We start from the raw sequence: 18116 nt of genomic DNA on the forward strand, positions 1-18116 counted from the left end.
GCTTGAGATATAAATTAATAGGCACCTTAGTTTCAGCTTGATATGTGGCCCACAGTCCTCCATGGTATGCACCTAAACAGCTCTCAAAGGCACAAAGGTAAGATACTAATGCATTTAAAATAAATGGATTCGTGTTTCTGTTGAACAAGTAGACTCAGGAATTCCAAGTATTAAACATATATCTGCTAACATGGCCAACAGTAATATCAAGTTATATTACAAAACTATTTTCTTCTGATCTAAAATGTTCTAGGGATTACCTCTAGAAGGTTCAATAATGAAAATATAAACCAATAAAAAAGATCAGTTCATTAACTGTTTCTTTAACTTTGAATTATATATTCATAATCATTAGGTAGCCGAACATTCAAATAGATATCTGCTGGAATGGAAATACCACAATGCCTGTTGTAATCATTTTGTCACAAATATAAACAATTTCCCAACTGACATTTTAAAATCAAACAGAATAAAAGTTCACAAAAATTAATTATTTCCATTTAACTTTTCACTCTACTTGGTTCTTACAACACTTTCAGGAAACCTCATATTGCATCGCTAATAGGTCTTTCATTCAAGCCTTGCTGTTTCTGCTTTTATTGTACACTAGAATACATGATACAAATTCTTAAACTATGCTGTTGAAGGAATAGACAGAGTACTGACTGTACTAAACCAGCCCATGCTTGCAAAACTCAGAATATAAGATGTGATTCCGTGATTGGACAGCATGTGCTGAGCAATCCTGAATGTTCTAAGAATTACGGTAACAACCAATTTGAGATCATTGGTCAGTCTTGCAATGTGGCTCATTTCGTTTGCTAGAAACTACATATATTCACATGCAGGGACCTATCCTCTGCAGCAAAAGCAACATGCCTGAGCGTTGCACCTTTTTTGAATTAAATAAAAGCGTAGTAGACAATAATTCCCTGGTGCATTCTACATGGCAATGGCTTGACCAATCAGAGTCAACTTGCCAATCAATCAGTATCCTTTTCTCATGCAGTATAAATTGTTGTTCCCTTTTATATCTGGCATTGTTGCATCTGTCCCGATGAGTGCAAGATGAAAAGCTCCGACAGCATGTCTCTTTTTTCAGCAATACTCTGCTACCAAGTGACTATTCTTAAGTCATATGTAACCCAGACAGATAATGAGCAGAAACAAAAATATGTGTACTTAAATTTCTGTAATTCAGTTATGAATTGAAATGAACAAAAACGGTCCCAATTTTCAATGTGCAGTGCAATTTTATCGCTTGATATAAAATCATGTCAGTGTGACTGTCTGGTGAGGCAGTCTTTTTAGAAAAGGAGAAGAAGACAGAGGAAAATAACTCTTACCTGCTGTTGAATTTTTCTGGATGCTTTTCTCTCATTACGTGAAATCTGTGAGCAATTGATGCATCCTACACAAAAATATTTCAAAATGTATTATACAAGAAGCAAAGAAAAGAGGACAATAATCAGTACAATTTAACTGATATATCATTCGGCTGTCCCTCATTCTATATTTCATAAATTTTGGTACCAGTTATGCATTTCACTGATTTTTAGAAAAATTAACTATTGGCTCTCTTAGTGACATTGCTCACAATGAGTCAGAAGACGTGTGTTTCATTATATAGGTGCAATTGCATAGAGTACACAGAACAAAAACAGGCCATTTTGCCCAATCAGTCCACTACATGGTTTATGCTCTGCTCAAGGCTCCTCCTACTCTTCCTCACCTAACTCCATCAGCATAGCCCTCTATTGCCATCTCCCTCGCATGCTTATCTAGCCTCACCTTAAATATATCTCTACAATCCACTTAATCAGCTGATTTGGTAGTGAATTGCACATCCTCCCCAATCTCTAAGCAAAGATGTTACTTCTGAATTCCCTATTTGATTTCTTGGTGATTATGGGCAGGAATTTTTTGGATGGTGGGGTTTCCTGCCCCAGCACCTGTGGGGATGCATTCCCTATCAATCATAGCAGTCCCAGAGCCACTTAACACTCAGAGGAACATCAATTGGCTGGAGACAGGTCTTCTGCCCTTCAGTTGAGTGAAGACCTGCCTCAGAGAACTGCCAACCAATCTGATAGGCTGATAGTTTTGTAGCTTCAGCAGCACCAGCGGCTAGGACTGGGATGACAAGAAGTCCTGAAATTCTAAGTCCCGGAGTCCAGAACCAAATAAGTGTCCAATGGTGGGGAGGGGACTTGAGGCCCAGGGGACGGGGTGGGGACCTCAGTGGAGAGGCCAGAAGAGAAGGGAGCACCTGGGTGGAGGGAGAGGGGGAAACCAATATGGAAAGGGGACCAGGGTGGGGGGTGGGGGGGGGGGGGGGGGGGGGGGGGGGGGGGGGAGAGACACCCGTCTTCCCATCAGAGCCTCGAGCAGGGTAACCTGCCGGGGCTCCCTCTGCCATTGAACTCTGCCTGCCAGCTTCAGAATTGATATCGGACATGAAGCGGCCCTTAAGTGGCCAATAATTAAAGGCCTCAATTTGGGTGAGGGCAAGCCCATGTAAAATTGCAGGGTCAGGGGTGGGCAGGAGGGCAGTGGGCAGGCCATCTTGGGAATTTTACAGGCCCTCACCTGCGAACCCACCAGCGGATGACAGCCTCTCTATTCAAGAGTAATAAAACAGCCTTCATCCTTTTCTGATCACTGTAACCTCGAATTTCTGTAAATCTCTTTTGCACTCTCTCCACTACCACTATAGCCTTTTCATAACATAATATAACCAGCTAGAATCGGGATGTTTAAGCCAGCGGATAACATTAGGATCACTAAATTATGGTGATGAGGCAAGTCACATTTCATTTTTTGAACCTATTCTGTATTCTTTCCTTCTGCTTTGGGCATTGAGTTTTGCAACTTTATTCTTTACCTGTGCATTGCATTTTTTACTCTCCATTTTTAATACATTGGTAAATGGTATGCAATATATATCGATTGGAGATATGTAGTATTCAGCAGTTGAGTTGGGTATGGAGTTTAACTGCCCTTGAGGAAGTGTTGTGCTTGGGTAACAAATGGGGGCAGTTTTGGAGTCTGACTGTGGTATGGGCTTGGGATTTGGAAGAGCTTGAGGAGCTGAAATTTGGGAACAAGAATGGTAATACTTTGGTTGGGAATCTCTTGAGAGGACGATTTAGTTAAACTGCAAGTGGTGGTTCTGGATTTTGGCACAACTAAGGGTTGAAGAAGAGGTTGGTTCATTGTATTACATGTTATTAGGGAGTAGGGATGAGAAAGAGAGCCTGATATTATTGGTTGTGGTCAAGATGGAGGGTATGGTGTGGTGAGATTCCATGCTAGCAGTATTGGTTTGTGACGTTGTAACCGATCCATGTAAAAACTGTATTTGGTGTTTTTGTGACTGTTTCCTCGGCGTGTACTCTGCTTGCGTCTTTGTCATTGCTTCTCTCTCTGTCCTTCTAATTAATATGAATGAAACACAGGCAGTAATTAGGCCATTTAAAATTCAACTAGTTTGCTTTTTGTTTGAAGAAAACAAATGAAATGAGGAAAGCCACAGCCAAAAAGATAGTCTGTGCCTGTTAAAGGCCTCATCAACACACTTGCTGCTGGTCTCGCGTCCACAGGCAGCTTGCCTGCCATAGCACTGCCTGCCTTGCTGATGGCAGATTTCAACGGGGCACTGATACAGGCTAATGGGAGTGACAGTGACTTCTGTAGAGGTCGGGGTTTACTTCTGCTCTTCCTGGTACCGCAGGAAGAGGTTTTTTTTAAAGCAAAAAAGAAAACTTGTTTGGAGTTGGCAACCATGAAGGCCATTGAAGAACACCGAGTGGTACAGGCCTATCACCTGCCCCACTCATATCTCAATTTAGTCCTAGAGTGGGCAACAGGCAGCTTAAATACTAAGGGCCTAACATCTGTGTGATCACCTAAAAAAGGTCCACACAAGTTTAGCAGTGGGACTAATGCTGAGGAAGATTGGGTGCAGGGTACCCAATTCTAAATTTGGAAGCTCTGCATCCTTTCCATGCCCGAAACACGTGTGCAACACATTTCAATTTCTACCATGAATATGTTTGTCTCTGTGTCCGACAGCTACTGATGATTAAAATACTCGTCTGAATTGTTAACAAAATTGCCTTTAAATCATGTGAAACAATTATATCAGGTTTGCTTCATAACCTATTTTTCCCCACATTCAACAAAAAGCAATTAATTCATTCCCCCTGAACATAATGCTGCACTTTCTGAAGTTTATAGGCCAAAAGCACAACAAATATGTAATTAGTAGTCTGCCTTTTTTTTTTCTCATTTTCTCACACACAACAGACTTGGTTTTAAAAGTTCTCTATTAAAAAAGCCTCCTGTCTGTTTAAAAAGAAATTATAAATATTACCTGACTAAAGCTTTTAAAGTACATCCTCTAGTCTTCAATTCCTTTCAAAGAATTATTGAGCAGAAGCTGTCAAAATATTCCATCAATAGAGTTGACTGAGGAGTACTTATTTCTCCTGGGAAATTAGGTACATGGGAGTAAAATGTCATTGGGACAGGGGTAGGCCATTCAACCCTTTAACTGTGTTCTGCTATTCAATTAGAATGTGGATCTGACCTCAACCCCTCAACTTATTCACCTGTGAATAGCCCGCAATACCTTTACCTATCAAAAACTGATCGTAGTCTTCGAAATTTCAGTTGACTCAGCAGCAAAAGCCTTTTGGTGATCAAGTTGCAGATTTCCACTACCTGTTGTGCAAAACGTATTTACTGATTTTATTCTGAAATGGTAGAGGTAATTTTAAGACCATGGGCCGTAACATTCAACTAATATCGGAAAATGCCGTACAGCAGGGATTAGAAGAAATAAATACCTACTTACTTGGTCTTGAAAATTACGCTGACCCTTCTGTTCGCCGGAGCTGCTTGGGGCCTGCATCGAAAGGCTCCACACAGGCCCCAGCAAACTCTAGCTCCAGTGGGTTCAAGGAGGCCACACCCCCTTTTTAGACAGCACTTGCTGCTGTAAAGCAGGTAAGTTTAAAGGGCCAGGGAAATTGACAGGTCAAGGAGAAGCTAGGTGTCTAAGGTAAGTGGGTAGAATTTGTGGGCTTGGGGGGGTGGGGTGTGGAAATCTGAGGTCCAGCCGGGTGGGTTGGGGGGGGGTCTGAGGTTGACAGGTGTGAGGATTGGAGGTCGGGAGGAGGTTGGGGGAGGGGGTGGGGGTTCAGAGGCTGGAGAGAAGGTGGGGGTTTGGAGGTCAAGGGGTAGAGGTAGGATGGAGTGTGGGTCGGGTCAGGGATATTGCAGTAGTCCTGTGGGCTCGATTTGTGTCTTTACAATAGTTACCCAGAAGTCAGAAGAGGTTCTAATTCTAACTTTTTCTGAGTAACTATCATTGTAACCCTGGCAGAACCATCTGAAGTTTGCGACTTAAGCTGTATTTTCGGATGGTTCCCAGCGTAGTACAATTGTCCAGAGGCAGTGTGCAACTCTGGACAATTGCCACGCAAACCCTCACCTGGGAACTTCACAGAGGGGTTCCCCAGCACATCTCTGGGGTACCCCCCAAATCCGATGCTGGGGAGCGTGGAAGTTATGGCCTCAGGTCATGTTGTTTGGGATTTCCCCAACATCTGCATCTATCCTATCAAATTCCTTTATCATTTTCAATGAGTTCACCTCTGCTCCATTCTAAGCAGAAGGGAATACAAACCAAGTTTATATAAGCTGTCCTCAAATGCTCTGGTAAATCTTTCCTGAGTTCATGGAATGGGTTCTACCAGTGCCCATTTCATGAAAAGGGCAGTTTCACAAATTGGGTATAACATATGGGCACCTAAATTCTTTTGCTCCTGTACAGCTACTAGTCTCGCACCATCAAGAGAATATTTTGGCTTATCTTCTTCAGATCTAAAGATCACATTTCACCACACTAAGCTCCACTTGCCTGATTTTGTTGATGTCCTTTTGTAACTTTTTGCTCAAATCCATGCAACTAACTTAACTATGCCTTAGGCTCCCACCTATTTTGTGCAACATTAGCTCACATTTGCCTTTGCCTGTCATCCACTACAGCTGCGAAAAGCTTGGCTTTCAATGGAAGTGGTGTAATGAAATTGGACAGGACAATAATTATGACTTTTTCAAAACAGGACTGTATAAACACACTAAACGGTGATTTGAAGCATATGGACCAGTTTTACATATGACTGTTAATTACCCATATTGACTTTATTTGAATTAAATCAAACAAAAATATCTTCATTTTTCAATGTAACTGTCAGAAAAGCTGAAAAGCATTAGTATCCTACAACGGTTGCTGCAATGCAAATCACTTCAACATTACTCAGATTTCAGTTTTACCAATTTGCAATTAGAATGACCACAGAAAAGTTCTTCATGTGAGTTCGACATTATATTTTGTTTTGTCTTTTGACCTTACATGTAGCTTAATTAAAAAAAAGACACACAATTAGCATTTCATCTAATGAGCGTCACTTTTAACACTCATTTGTTATTTGACTTCCCTCAACTTACATATTTATTCACAGCTCATGTGCTTTTAAATATCAATTTAATCCATTAAAAACAGCACGGCAAAGTTTAATTTCTCTTAAATCCCCCTATAAAGTATTCTTGGGACTGATCCATTCGGTTAAAATCTTAACTGTCTACAATGATTGTGGTTTGCAAGTCCAGCCAAGTCCCTTTGAGACTACGGATTCAGGGACACAAGTAATTTTCAAGTTGCTTTACTTGCTGAGCCCTGGGATGAAAAGAAAACCAAGCCAATAAAAGAGTGAAGTTTCTCACTTCACCCTTTAATGTTATTCTGCTTGCATTGATTCATCTAGTGACAACTCATTATATTGTAGCAACTTGCTGATTTTCCTGGCTTTGTTCCAAAATTAGATTCTTCACTATCATTTTTTTAAACTAAATTATAAAACATTTATGGTTATTTAATATTATGTTGATTTATTTAGATATCAATTGCCCTGAAGTAATACTTTCTTTAGCTTGCACCAACAAACTGTATGTAGCAGAAAGAGAGGAAATAATTCGTATAGCCCCCGAAAATGGGGGCGATTTGCGATTAACCCTCACCCTTTCCTTCTCATTCAGGCAGCAAGCAATCTTGGTGCTGCCTACTCAATTACATTACTTGCAGTCTAATGATAAATGCATTGCTGAGTGAGGCCAACACCATTTAAAGCTCCCCTTGCATCTTACAGAGGAGGCACATTCTGCTAAAGCAGCTGGAAGAGGGTGGAGAAGATATTCTGGGAGTAGGAAAAACAGAAAAAAGTAGTGCAACAGCAACAAGCATGCTCCAATGTTCTCAGGTATAGTAATGAAGGCCTTGGTGAAGGAGGTGGACAGGGGAAGAGATATCCTCTATCCGCAGGGTCCAGGAGGCCCTTCAAACAGACTTTCAAAAGGCAATAGAAGCAGAGAGTTGTTGTAGTTAATGCTACATTGTAGCTCTAAGGAATTAGATTGAGTGCTCCAAGAAATTCAATGACCTCACATGAGTTGTCAAGGCCAGTGAATTCATCTTCAAACATCTTCTCCTACCAACTAGCCTCAAAGACTGGTAAATTCAACTCTATCTGCACTACCTACCAACAATCTTTATCAATCATAATTCATACCTCAAATTCATACTTTCATTTCCCTTTCACATACTTAGCACTGCTGGAAGCACCACACACATATCTCTCAGTTTGCAGACATTTCCAGCTTTTGAACCACGATGTCCACATCACCCAAACATATTGCATCACACTCATTGACACATCTCCCTCTCTTTTACAGGACAAGGTAGCACATAACTGTAGACAGCAGTACTTAACCAGCCAAAGATAGGAATGGGGGATGTTATATCCTCATCCAATGGTGGAGACTCAACATCAGTGGAGAGACCACAATTGAGCATTGTTCAACAGCAAGGCTCAAAGCATTGAAGATGTTGGTGCACTCGTATGTAATCCTCCTTCTAATGTCCCTCTTTACTTCATCCCACAATCTTATCTGATTTACAAAGCTTCAGATGTCTTAAGAATGCACCAGCTGCTTTTCCCTCCTCCCCTCACCAAAGGGCCACCCTTTTGTCTGTCTCCTTTCACATACAGAAAGACTGCAACCTGGTCTGAAAGAGGTGCAGGAGCAAGAAGTGATAGCAAAAGAAGAAACTGACAATGAGAAACACTGTTATTTGCTCTGAGGCCAGTTCAGATACTGATACCGCATGTACTTTAGAAGATATCACAGATGGGATCATTTTTTAATTTGTTTATGGAATGTAGACCTTGCTGTTAAGACCATCATTTACTTACCATTACTAATTTCCCTTGAGAAGGTGGTGAGTCAGCTTCTTGAACCACTGCAGTTTGTGTGGTGCTGGTACACCAGTATTTGCCGTTAGGGAGGAATTTCCAGGACTTTTACTCAATGATAGTGAAGGAAAGTGATTTCATAGAATTACAGAATTGTTATGGTGTAGAAGGCCATTCAGCCCATCATGTCTGCACCAGCTCTCTGAGCATTTTAACATGCCAATCTCCTGCCTTTTCCCCGTAACCCGCACATTGTTTCCACTTGGATAATCATCCAATGCCCTCTTGAATGCCTCAATTGAACCTACCTCCACCACACTTCCAGGCAGTGCATTCCAAACCCTAACTACTCACTGCGTGAAAAAGTTTTTTCTCACCTTGCATTTGCTTCTTTTGCAAAACACTTTAAAACTGTGCCCTCTGGTTCTCGATCAGTTTATGAGCGGCAACAGTTCCTCCCTATCTACTCTGTCCAGACCCCTCATGATTTTGAAAAATTCTATCAAGCCTTCTCTTTGCTTTTTCCTCTCCAAGGAAAACATTCCCAACTTCTCCAATCTTTCCTCATAACTGAAGTGTCTCATCCCTGGAACGATTCTTGTAAACCTCTTCTGCACTCTCTCCAATGCGTTCACATCCTTTCAAATGCCCGGAACCTTTCATTATACTCCAGCTGAGGTCTATCCAATGTCTTAGATAACTTCATAATAACCTCCCTGCTCTTGTGCTCTATGCCCCTATCAATGAAGCCTAGAATACTGAATGCTTTAGAAAAGCTCTTACTACCTGTCCTGTCACTTTAATGACTTATGTACATATACAGCCAGGTCTCTCCGCTCCTCTACACTCTTTAGAATAGTATCCTTCATTTTATACTGCCTCTCCACGTTCCTTGTACCAAACTGTATCACCTCACACTTCTCCGCGTTCATCTGCTACCTATCTTCCCACTTCACCAATGTGTCAATATAGTTCCAAGCAAGGACGGTGTGTGGCTTGGAGGGGACTTGAAGGTCGCGGTTTTCCCATGCATCTACTGCCCTTGTCCTTCTAGGTCGTAGAGGTCACGTGTCTGGAAAATGCTATTGAAAAAGCCTTGGTGAGTTGCTGTAGTGCATCTTGTAGATGGTGCACTATTGTTACCATTGTGCACCAGTGGTGGAAGGAGTGAATGTTTAAGGGGATGGATGAGCTTCTGATCAAGCCATTCGCTTTGCTCTGGATGATGTTGAGCTTCCTGAGCGTTATTGGCGCTGTACTCATCTAGGCAAGTGGAGGATATTCAATCACACTCCTGACTTATACCTTGGACAGACTTTGGGGAGTCAGGAGGTGAATTCAAAAGCAATCTTGCTGGGATTCACTAAGATCAGTGACTGGAAGTGCAAGCTTTTATCAGATCGTACTGGATTCTTATATCATTGAATTTCATGAAGCTGACTTTGGTTGGTCACATGGGAGCCATTGCTAACCAGGTCAGACTTCATTGAAGCTGCTTCAACTAACCTGAACTGATTGTGTTGGAGCAGCTTCAACTAACCTGGACTGAATGTGTTGGAGCAGCTTCAACTAACCTGGTCTGACTGCGTGGGAACTGCTTCAACTAACTTGGTCTGACTGCGTGGGAACTGCTTCAACTAACCTGGACTGGCTGCGTGGGAGCTGCTTCAACTAACCTCGACTGACAGCGTGGGAGCTGCTTCAACTAACCTCGACTGGCTGCATGGGAGCTGCTTTAACTAACCTCGAGTGACAGCATGGGAGCTGCTTCAACTAACCTGGACTGGCCACGTGGGAGCTGCTTCAACTAACCTGGACTGACAGCATGGGAGCTGCTTCAACTAACCTGCTCTGACAGCGTGGGAACTGCTTCAACTAACCTGGAGTGACCGCATGGGAGCTGGTTCAACTAACCTCGACTGACAGCGTGGGAGCTGCTTCAACTAACCTGGACTGACCGCATGGGAGCTGGTTCAACTAACCTCGACTGACAGCGTGGGAGCTGCTTCAACTAACCTGGACTGACTGCATTGGAGCTGCTTTAACTAACCTGGACTAACCGCGTGGGAGCTGCTTCAACTAATCCGAACTGACTGCATGGGAGCTGCTGCAACTAATTAAATCGCAAAATTGTACATTTGATTATGCGTCAAATACTATAGGCGAGAAATCATTCGCATAGCGCTGCTAGACATGCTCAATTTCCCTGTAGTGGGCAGCCCGCTCACTGCTTCCTGCATGTCCCGCACGGTGTTTTAAACTGATATGAGAGCACAAAGCTGTGTGTGTCCAAACATGTGGAAATGGTACTGTCCTGATGTCACACATCCCAACCAGCTGATGTGATGCTTGATCCCAAGATTGGGCAACGCAGATCCTCGCAACGCCTAAGTTTTTAGAAATGAACAAAGAAGCATGAAATGGCACTTGCGGCCTGTAGTAGCATTATATAAAGGGCCAGGTACTCTGGTTGCAGGTGAGTAAGACTTTTAAATTTTTCCAATTGAAAAGATCCTGAAAGTACTCTGGAATGTTTTTGGAGGTGCTTTGGTGTATTTGCTGGAGAACGCTTCTGCATCCACACAGGGTTGGCTGAGGAATTGGTGACCTGTCCACCCAAAGGTTGCAACAGGTATCAGGGCAGCAGTTACGGTGCCCCCCGATCTGCAACACCTAATGGAAGATGGAACAGATGCTGCAGAGAGGGCAAGTTCTGCACCATGCCTTCTGCTCACTTGGAGCCAGACTCTGCCAGGCTCTTCAGAGTGACAGTAGGCTGTCTGCCAGGCTAGCCAATGCATTCAGAATCTCGCTCATCAATGTTCTCCTGCATGCTGCCCCATTCAAGTGAGTCCTCTGCAGCGGAACTAGTCTGCCACTTCAACCTCAGGAGGCCTGGCAAATGACCATCCTTTACCTGCTGTCCAGTTGTGCCCGGATAAGTCAGTGTGTGTTGTTCCCACCTTTTAAAAAAAATTAATTTACGGGATGTGGGCATCGCTAACTGGACCAGCATTTATTGCCCATCCCTAATTGCCCTTGAGAAGGTGGTGGTGTGCAGCCTTCTATACTTTGAGTCACATGCAATGCCAACGTCCGAGATGGTGGCTGCGAGTGTCAAATCAAGGGCCGCTTCATCAGTGATATGTTACTGTGTCCCTTTTCATCCTTGTGTTCCTGTGGTTGGGCAGACGGCAGTTCTTTGGTGTCTGAAAGCAGGAAATTAGATGGGGGAAGGTTGGTGTGAGGGAAGGGGATGGGTGGAAAGCAAGAGATCCGTGGTCACACCATCATCAACTTGCCCATCATGCCAGATAGCAGGATGAGGATGAGCTGGGAGCTGATAAGGGGCATAATCAGGAACATGCCATCATTCCCAATGTTCTTACATACATACGAACAGACGAATTAGGAGCAGGTGTAGGCTATATGGCACCTCGAGCCTTGCTTTACTATTCAATAAGATCATGGTTGATCTGACTGTGGCCTCAATACTACTTTCCTCACTACCCCAATAACCTCGGACTCCCTTGAAAGTCAAGAATCTATCCACCTCTGCCTTAAAAACGTTGAATGTCCCTGTCTCCACCACTCTCTAGAAAAGAGTTCCAGCGACTCACTACTCTCAGGGAAAAGAGTCCTCCTCATCTCTGTCTTAAATGGGGGATTCCTCATTTTTAAACTATGTCCTCTAATTCTGGTCTCTCCCACAATGGGAAACAACCTCTTAGCCTCCACTCTGTTAAACCCCCCTTAGGATCATATAGGATTCGTTAAGATCATGTCTCATTCTTCTAAACTCCAATGGATACAAGCCCAGCCTGTCCAACTTCTCTTTATGAGACAACCTCGTCATACCAAGGATAAGTCAAGTGAACCTTCTTTGAACCGCTTCTGATGCAATTATGTCCTTTTTTAAATAAGGAGACCAAAACTGTACACAGTACTCCAGATGTGGTCTCACCAACGCCCTGTACAATGTAGCAAAACATCCCTACTTCTAAATTCCATTCCCCTTTCAATAAATGGCAACATTCCATTTGCCTGTTTTTCTTGGCGATGTTGGATACCATATGCCCCGTTGAGGTCCATGATACTGAGGGCCATCTTCTCCTTAGGACTCAGCAGTTGTAAGTGTACCGGTCCCCTGCCAGTTCTGCTGTCCTCCCTTCTATTACGTGCCAACTTGTCCTGCAAGTTAGAAGGTAGTGGGTAAAGTGCCTGCTTTAGCTGAATAGCTATTGGTATGTGGAAGCAATGAGAGATTAGTGTGAGTAGGATTAACAGGATTGGTACATGCGAGGAGGATGATGTGTAGTATCTGAACGTTCAGCATGAGTCCCGAGTGCCAGGAAATGGTGCTGATTGGTGAGTGATGGAGTTTTGGTGCATTGGTACAGCGAGTAGATGATGTCATGTTGACCACCCATGTGAGGTCATTAGACATCGGCTGCCGGGTCCACGGGTCCAGACTCCAGGAATTAACCCTCCTGGCCACCTACACCCATTGCTTTTCGAGGGTGGCGTTTGAGGGTTAGCTGGTTCCCTTGTGTGAACATGGTGCTTCTCTCCTCCTACTTATCTGCACCACTAGCCTCCAATACTGCCTCGGTCAAAATGGATCCTTTTGTGTCCTCTGATATTCATTTTTCAAGAATTTCCATGGCGGCAATCTCTTTCTCACCTTCCCTTTAAGAGGCAGCCTGCCTTTAAGAAAACCACAGGCTATCTGTAACACATGAAGCAATACTGCTGGCGCCACCTGTGGTCAGTGTGTGCAGACTTCTGAGGGGTCCCCCAGTGCATCTTCTGGGGTACTTCCAGGATACCACCCCCCTGAGAATGGAAGATCTGAGCCAACAACTAGAATTTTGATTGGTACAACATTCTTACAACATTATGTTTTATACAAAACTAATATACCTGTAGCTAAATTTGGAAAGATAATTGCATCAGCACACTTCTGCTATTTCACATCGAAAACAGGTTACATATTTCTTATTCATTCATGGGATTTAGGTGTCACTCAACACTCGCATTTATTGCCCATCCCTAATTGTCCTTGAGAAAATGGCGGTGCCTTCTAGAACCACAAGTCTATGTGGATTAAAGTTTTTGTAGTGGTTTTAATACAACTTGCTACAGCCATTTCAGAGGGCTGTTAAAAGTCCACCACATTGCTATGGGTCTGGTGTTACATATATAACAGCAAGTCCCATTCCTGAATGAGTTATATTCGCCATGTGCATGTTGAATCGGCGGGATCAGAAGTGGATGTCATGTCCAACACTGGCTGCCGACAGCAATTACCCATTGACTGGGTCCCCTGCAGGTGCTTTGATCGCCACATTGGTGCAACCAATGGTGCCCTGAATCTGTGGGAAGCCAGCAATAGCATGCTCTGCTGGCTATCTTCATTTGTTTTGAAATGTATAAGGCATTTACCCTCCACAAGAGTGCATCTGTGATAAGCTTTGTGCAGTGATGTGCTGCAGACTGTGACATGCCACAGAGATTCCCTGCAGCACCCTTGAATGGGCCTGAAGCATAAAAATCTAAGGCAACAGTCACTTTTGGACAGAGGGTGTCACCCAACACAGTTGGATGCAATCTCAGGGCCTATAATTTCACATATGAAAATTACTGTCTCCCTTGAGAGGCAGATCCTTCTTCTGTACTGCACTCCGTCATGGCCAGATAGTTGGATCTTACTCTACACTCTGCCAGCAGGGTAACGGTGCCTCTGCTGGCCCCTTCGCTTTTGTAAACCTAGTTGGCCCTAAACCCTTTTAGGGTATGCTGCTTGCTTTTGTTGGCAGATGCATTGATGCTGTCTCCTCTCCCTTCATTTGAGGAAGAGCCTCCACCTGACATAACAATCCTCATGTTTAAGCAATTAGATTGCTGAGGTGCAGACTGACTGATGTTATGGTCAGTCTGTTAGTGGCTCTTTTAAGGCAAAAAAGCTTCTTATCCATAGGTTTTTGAACAATTTTGAACAAAATGGTTCAGGAACAATCTAGCAAGTCAAAACTTAACCAATTGATATTAACTCCTACTGCCACAAACTTTGCTCCTTCTGCAGCCTGATATCCTGCCCTGGATTGAGAAAGTGCTTACTGTGAGGTCCCTGCCTGCACTTGAACCAACTGTAAAACTGCATGGACTGCTTAAAATTGCAGTGCATTGCCTCTCTAATTAGTTCAATTACCCCTTTAATTGACGTCGGGCAGGCTGTCGTCTTATGGGCACGCCTGCCTCTTGATATATTGGGATGTGGCGTGATGGTGTCGAGACCCCCTCCCAACGTCATCATGATCTATTTTACAGCGCGTTGAGAGTATCTTGTACCCACTCCTGCGCCGTAAACCTCAGGCCATTAGTTCTTTGTAAATTGCAATATTGGACGACATGGAATGTGTAACTGAAACTAGAGCGCCATTAAGCATAAATTAAGAATTAAATTTAGTTTTGGAAAAAATAAACCACTCTGTAACCAACGTCCTGTTACTGATACTTCCTCTGACGGTGCTCAGACTTAAAAAAAAGATTCAAGCACTAATTCTTTTCAGATGAGCAAATCTTTCAAGATGTAACAAGCATACATTTACAGTTAATCCTACGCTTGCAATTTTTTTTTAACCAGATGTAATCAACATGATCTTCTAGATATCTACATGCAAAATGCTACTGAAGATTAGTATTTTTTTAAGCAAACCTAAAATTATAAGCCCAACATTTAAATAACAGAACTGATCTACTTAACACTGAGTCACTATCATTGGATCTACTTACATCGAGATAGAGCCCAGTTCAGTTCAAAAGGTGAACACAAACACTATCTCTGATGTAATAAATAAAGAGCCAAAAGAAATATTTGTTTTTGAAGAAATGTATGAGCAAAATATTGTTAAATATTAATACGATTAGCTCTAATTGCCTTATTCTGCTTGTAAAGAGCACCTCTGAAAAACATGGAATGTGACTGTGCATTTTCTTAAATTCCCTCTTTTAATGGATAAAGAGTTTAAAAAGAATTCAGAAAAGTAAATTGATGATTTTTCATAAAAAGACGATATTTCAATCTTTTTAAACGCTGAAGATAAATTGAAATAATTGCACAATAAATAGAGCCACCTTTTTGTTACTTGCTAAATTATGAATATGACTGCAATGACTGGAACTATCATTAAGGACAACCACGGAAACAAAACCATATCAATGTAAAACATTCATAAGGCCTGCCCAAGAACATAAATGCCATAACGAATATTGTAAAATTATTTCCTGGTAGTCTGTGGCTGGGTAAAAAAGAACATTTGTCATGTGATGCCACAAATCTTCAGGTCTATATTTACCACCCTTTCATGAACTCATTCCCATTTTGCTATATGATCATATTATGGTAAATAAGGTTGGAAACAAAATAAATATGAAAAAAAAACAATTTAAAGTACTTCATAATGAGTGACAAAAAGCTGGTGGTAAGGTTAAGAATTCAATCTCAGGCTTAAGCTCTGAATTAGCAACCTGTAATTTACTACTACCAATCTCCTATCCTTCATATAAGTAATTCTTTCTGCCAGTTACAAGATTGATATCACACCTTTGCTTGCATCATCCAGAATTGTAATATGTACTGACAATCCACCTTCACTAGGATCTGAAGGAATTTACAAAAGGGCAAAATCAAATTTGAAATGCATTCAGCATTATCAAAATAGACAGGCTGAAAGGAGTTAAAGATAGTTACATGACCTTATGATTCACATGTCATTCATAAACTACTTGAGCTTCAATTCCAGAGTTTGATCTAATTTGATCCCACATTGCTGTTGCTGCATTGTAACTCTTTCTCAGCCTGTCCATTTTGCTGTAAAAGTGGTTCTATTCTTTTGCATCACAAGAATGTATAGCACAGCTCAAGGGTCTATCTGCTGTTTGAAGATTGCATAAGGAAGAAAACTCTGCTGGTAATAAAGAGATTTATTTTCTGTGCAGGTGCAAAGAAATAAAAAAAGAACCTTCACTACAGAGAGGAAATATTCTGCTTCATGGATAAGTGGGATAATCACATTAATGAAAAAAAAAGAAAACTGCCATGTTATCTGAAAGGAAACCTCAAATTTTTCAATATGAATAAAAATAAACAAAATTTTAAATTGAAAAGCCATTATATAAAAAAACAAGCATTTTGCTCAATTTACTTTTTGGAGTAATTTGCAGAAAATCCTTTTAATCCAAGTGGTGCTGTGGCATAATGAAGTACCACTATGTGGTAACATGTAAATTTTCTGGTTTTGGCGTTCCACTCCATTGAATTGCCAAGCTCAACTATGCTGCTATGGAGTGGTGCCAGATGGGGGCTTACAAAGGTAGCAAAAATCTGAAAGTGGTCACAAGGTTCTCACGTACCACTGAAGCTGGGCTTATGAGTAGCACAGAGAAGGCCTTGGTCTCGGCCATTCAGCTGCCTTCTCAGCTACAGTTGGTGCATGGGAAATTGAATGGAACGGGAAAGTTTATACTTTAAAAAGAGAAACATGTCCTGATCCAAAAGCTTCTTTTGATTGAATGCAAGCATGGAATAACAAGTTAGGCTCAACGGGGGTCAGCATATCTGATTCTAAGCACTTCTGATATTCTGGTATACAAATTATTCCTGATTTTGCATGGTTTTTGCACCTATCTGAAATTACTAAAATATGTCACTACAGTGGGCCTACCTTCTAAGTAGAGTTCAATTTGTAAAATATATATTTGCTTCTAGGATGTGGGCATTGTTGGCAGGGTCACATTGATGTAAGAACGTGAGAGTGTGCCTTCCCCTTAAACTGTTACATTCTATGTGCTGAAGGTGCTGTTAGCTAGGGAATTCCAAGAAATATATTCACTGATGAAGCAATGCTTTATGTCCAAGTGAGGATGATGTGCGACTTAGAGATGAACTTGGAGGTGATGGTGTTCCCATGACAAACCTTCTCAACAGAAGGAATGAACAACTGAAGCGACCTTGGTGAGTTGCCACAGTGCAACCTGTATTTTGCACATACTGTAGCCACAATATGCAGCTGGTGGGGGTGGGGTGGAATAATTTATCTAATAGCACAATGGAGGATTAAGCAGGCTGCTCTATTATGGATGGTGTCAAACTTCTTGAATGTTGTTTTGGCTGCATCCACCCAGACAGACAAGTGGTGAGCATTTCATTGCATTCCTCCAGGAGGACATCAAATATTAAATTTGAGCCTCAGATGGCGGAAAGGCTTTGAAGGGTTTGGAGGCGAGCCACCCATTACAGAATACACAGCCTCTGTTCTGCTCTTGTAATAATGTTGACATAGCTGGACCCCTTCAGTTTCTGGCCAACGGGAATGCCCAGGATGTTGATATTGGGGGAATCAATGATGCCGGGTGTTCCTGAAAGACAGGCAAGGAGCTGAATTTTTTCTTGTTGAAGATGCCCTTTGTCTGACATTTATATACGTGAATGTTACCTGTCATTTGTCAGTCCATGTTTTGCTGTTCCCCAGGCCCTGCTGTAGATTGGCACGGGCTGCTTTATTATCAAAAAGGCTATTTTCAAGATAGAAAATAGGCCAGTAAGCAGCTGGTGCTATATTATTTGGCTGTTTTATTAGTGGAGTAAACACATTGGAAAAGTTACTGATAGCAAACACGCACACCAGAAATTGAATCACTGCTATATGAAGCTATATGTTATATTTTAAAGGTAACCCTGTGATTTAAGTAATTAATTTTCCAACTGTAACAGCTGGTTCCTAAATATAAATAAAT

At 42.1% G+C, this 18116-nt stretch overlaps 1 protein-coding gene across 9 annotated transcripts in view; it reads right to left on the reverse strand.

Annotated features, from left to right (window-relative positions):
* The window catches only part of LOC121284866 (diacylglycerol kinase beta), a 695944-nt gene that overhangs the window by 195981 nt on the left and 481847 nt on the right, over positions 1-18116 (reverse strand). For all 9 annotated transcript variants that reach the window (XM_041200699.1, XM_041200700.1, XM_041200703.1 and 6 more), the window contains one exon: positions 1347-1411. In XM_041200699.1, the coding sequence (XP_041056633.1) occupies positions 1347-1411 (65 nt within the window). The remainder of the gene's footprint in view (positions 1-1346; positions 1412-18116) is intronic.

Source organism: Carcharodon carcharias, chromosome 12 (assembly GCF_017639515.1).
Source record: "Carcharodon carcharias isolate sCarCar2 chromosome 12, sCarCar2.pri, whole genome shotgun sequence".
Lineage (NCBI taxonomy): Eukaryota > Metazoa > Chordata > Chondrichthyes > Lamniformes > Lamnidae > Carcharodon > Carcharodon carcharias.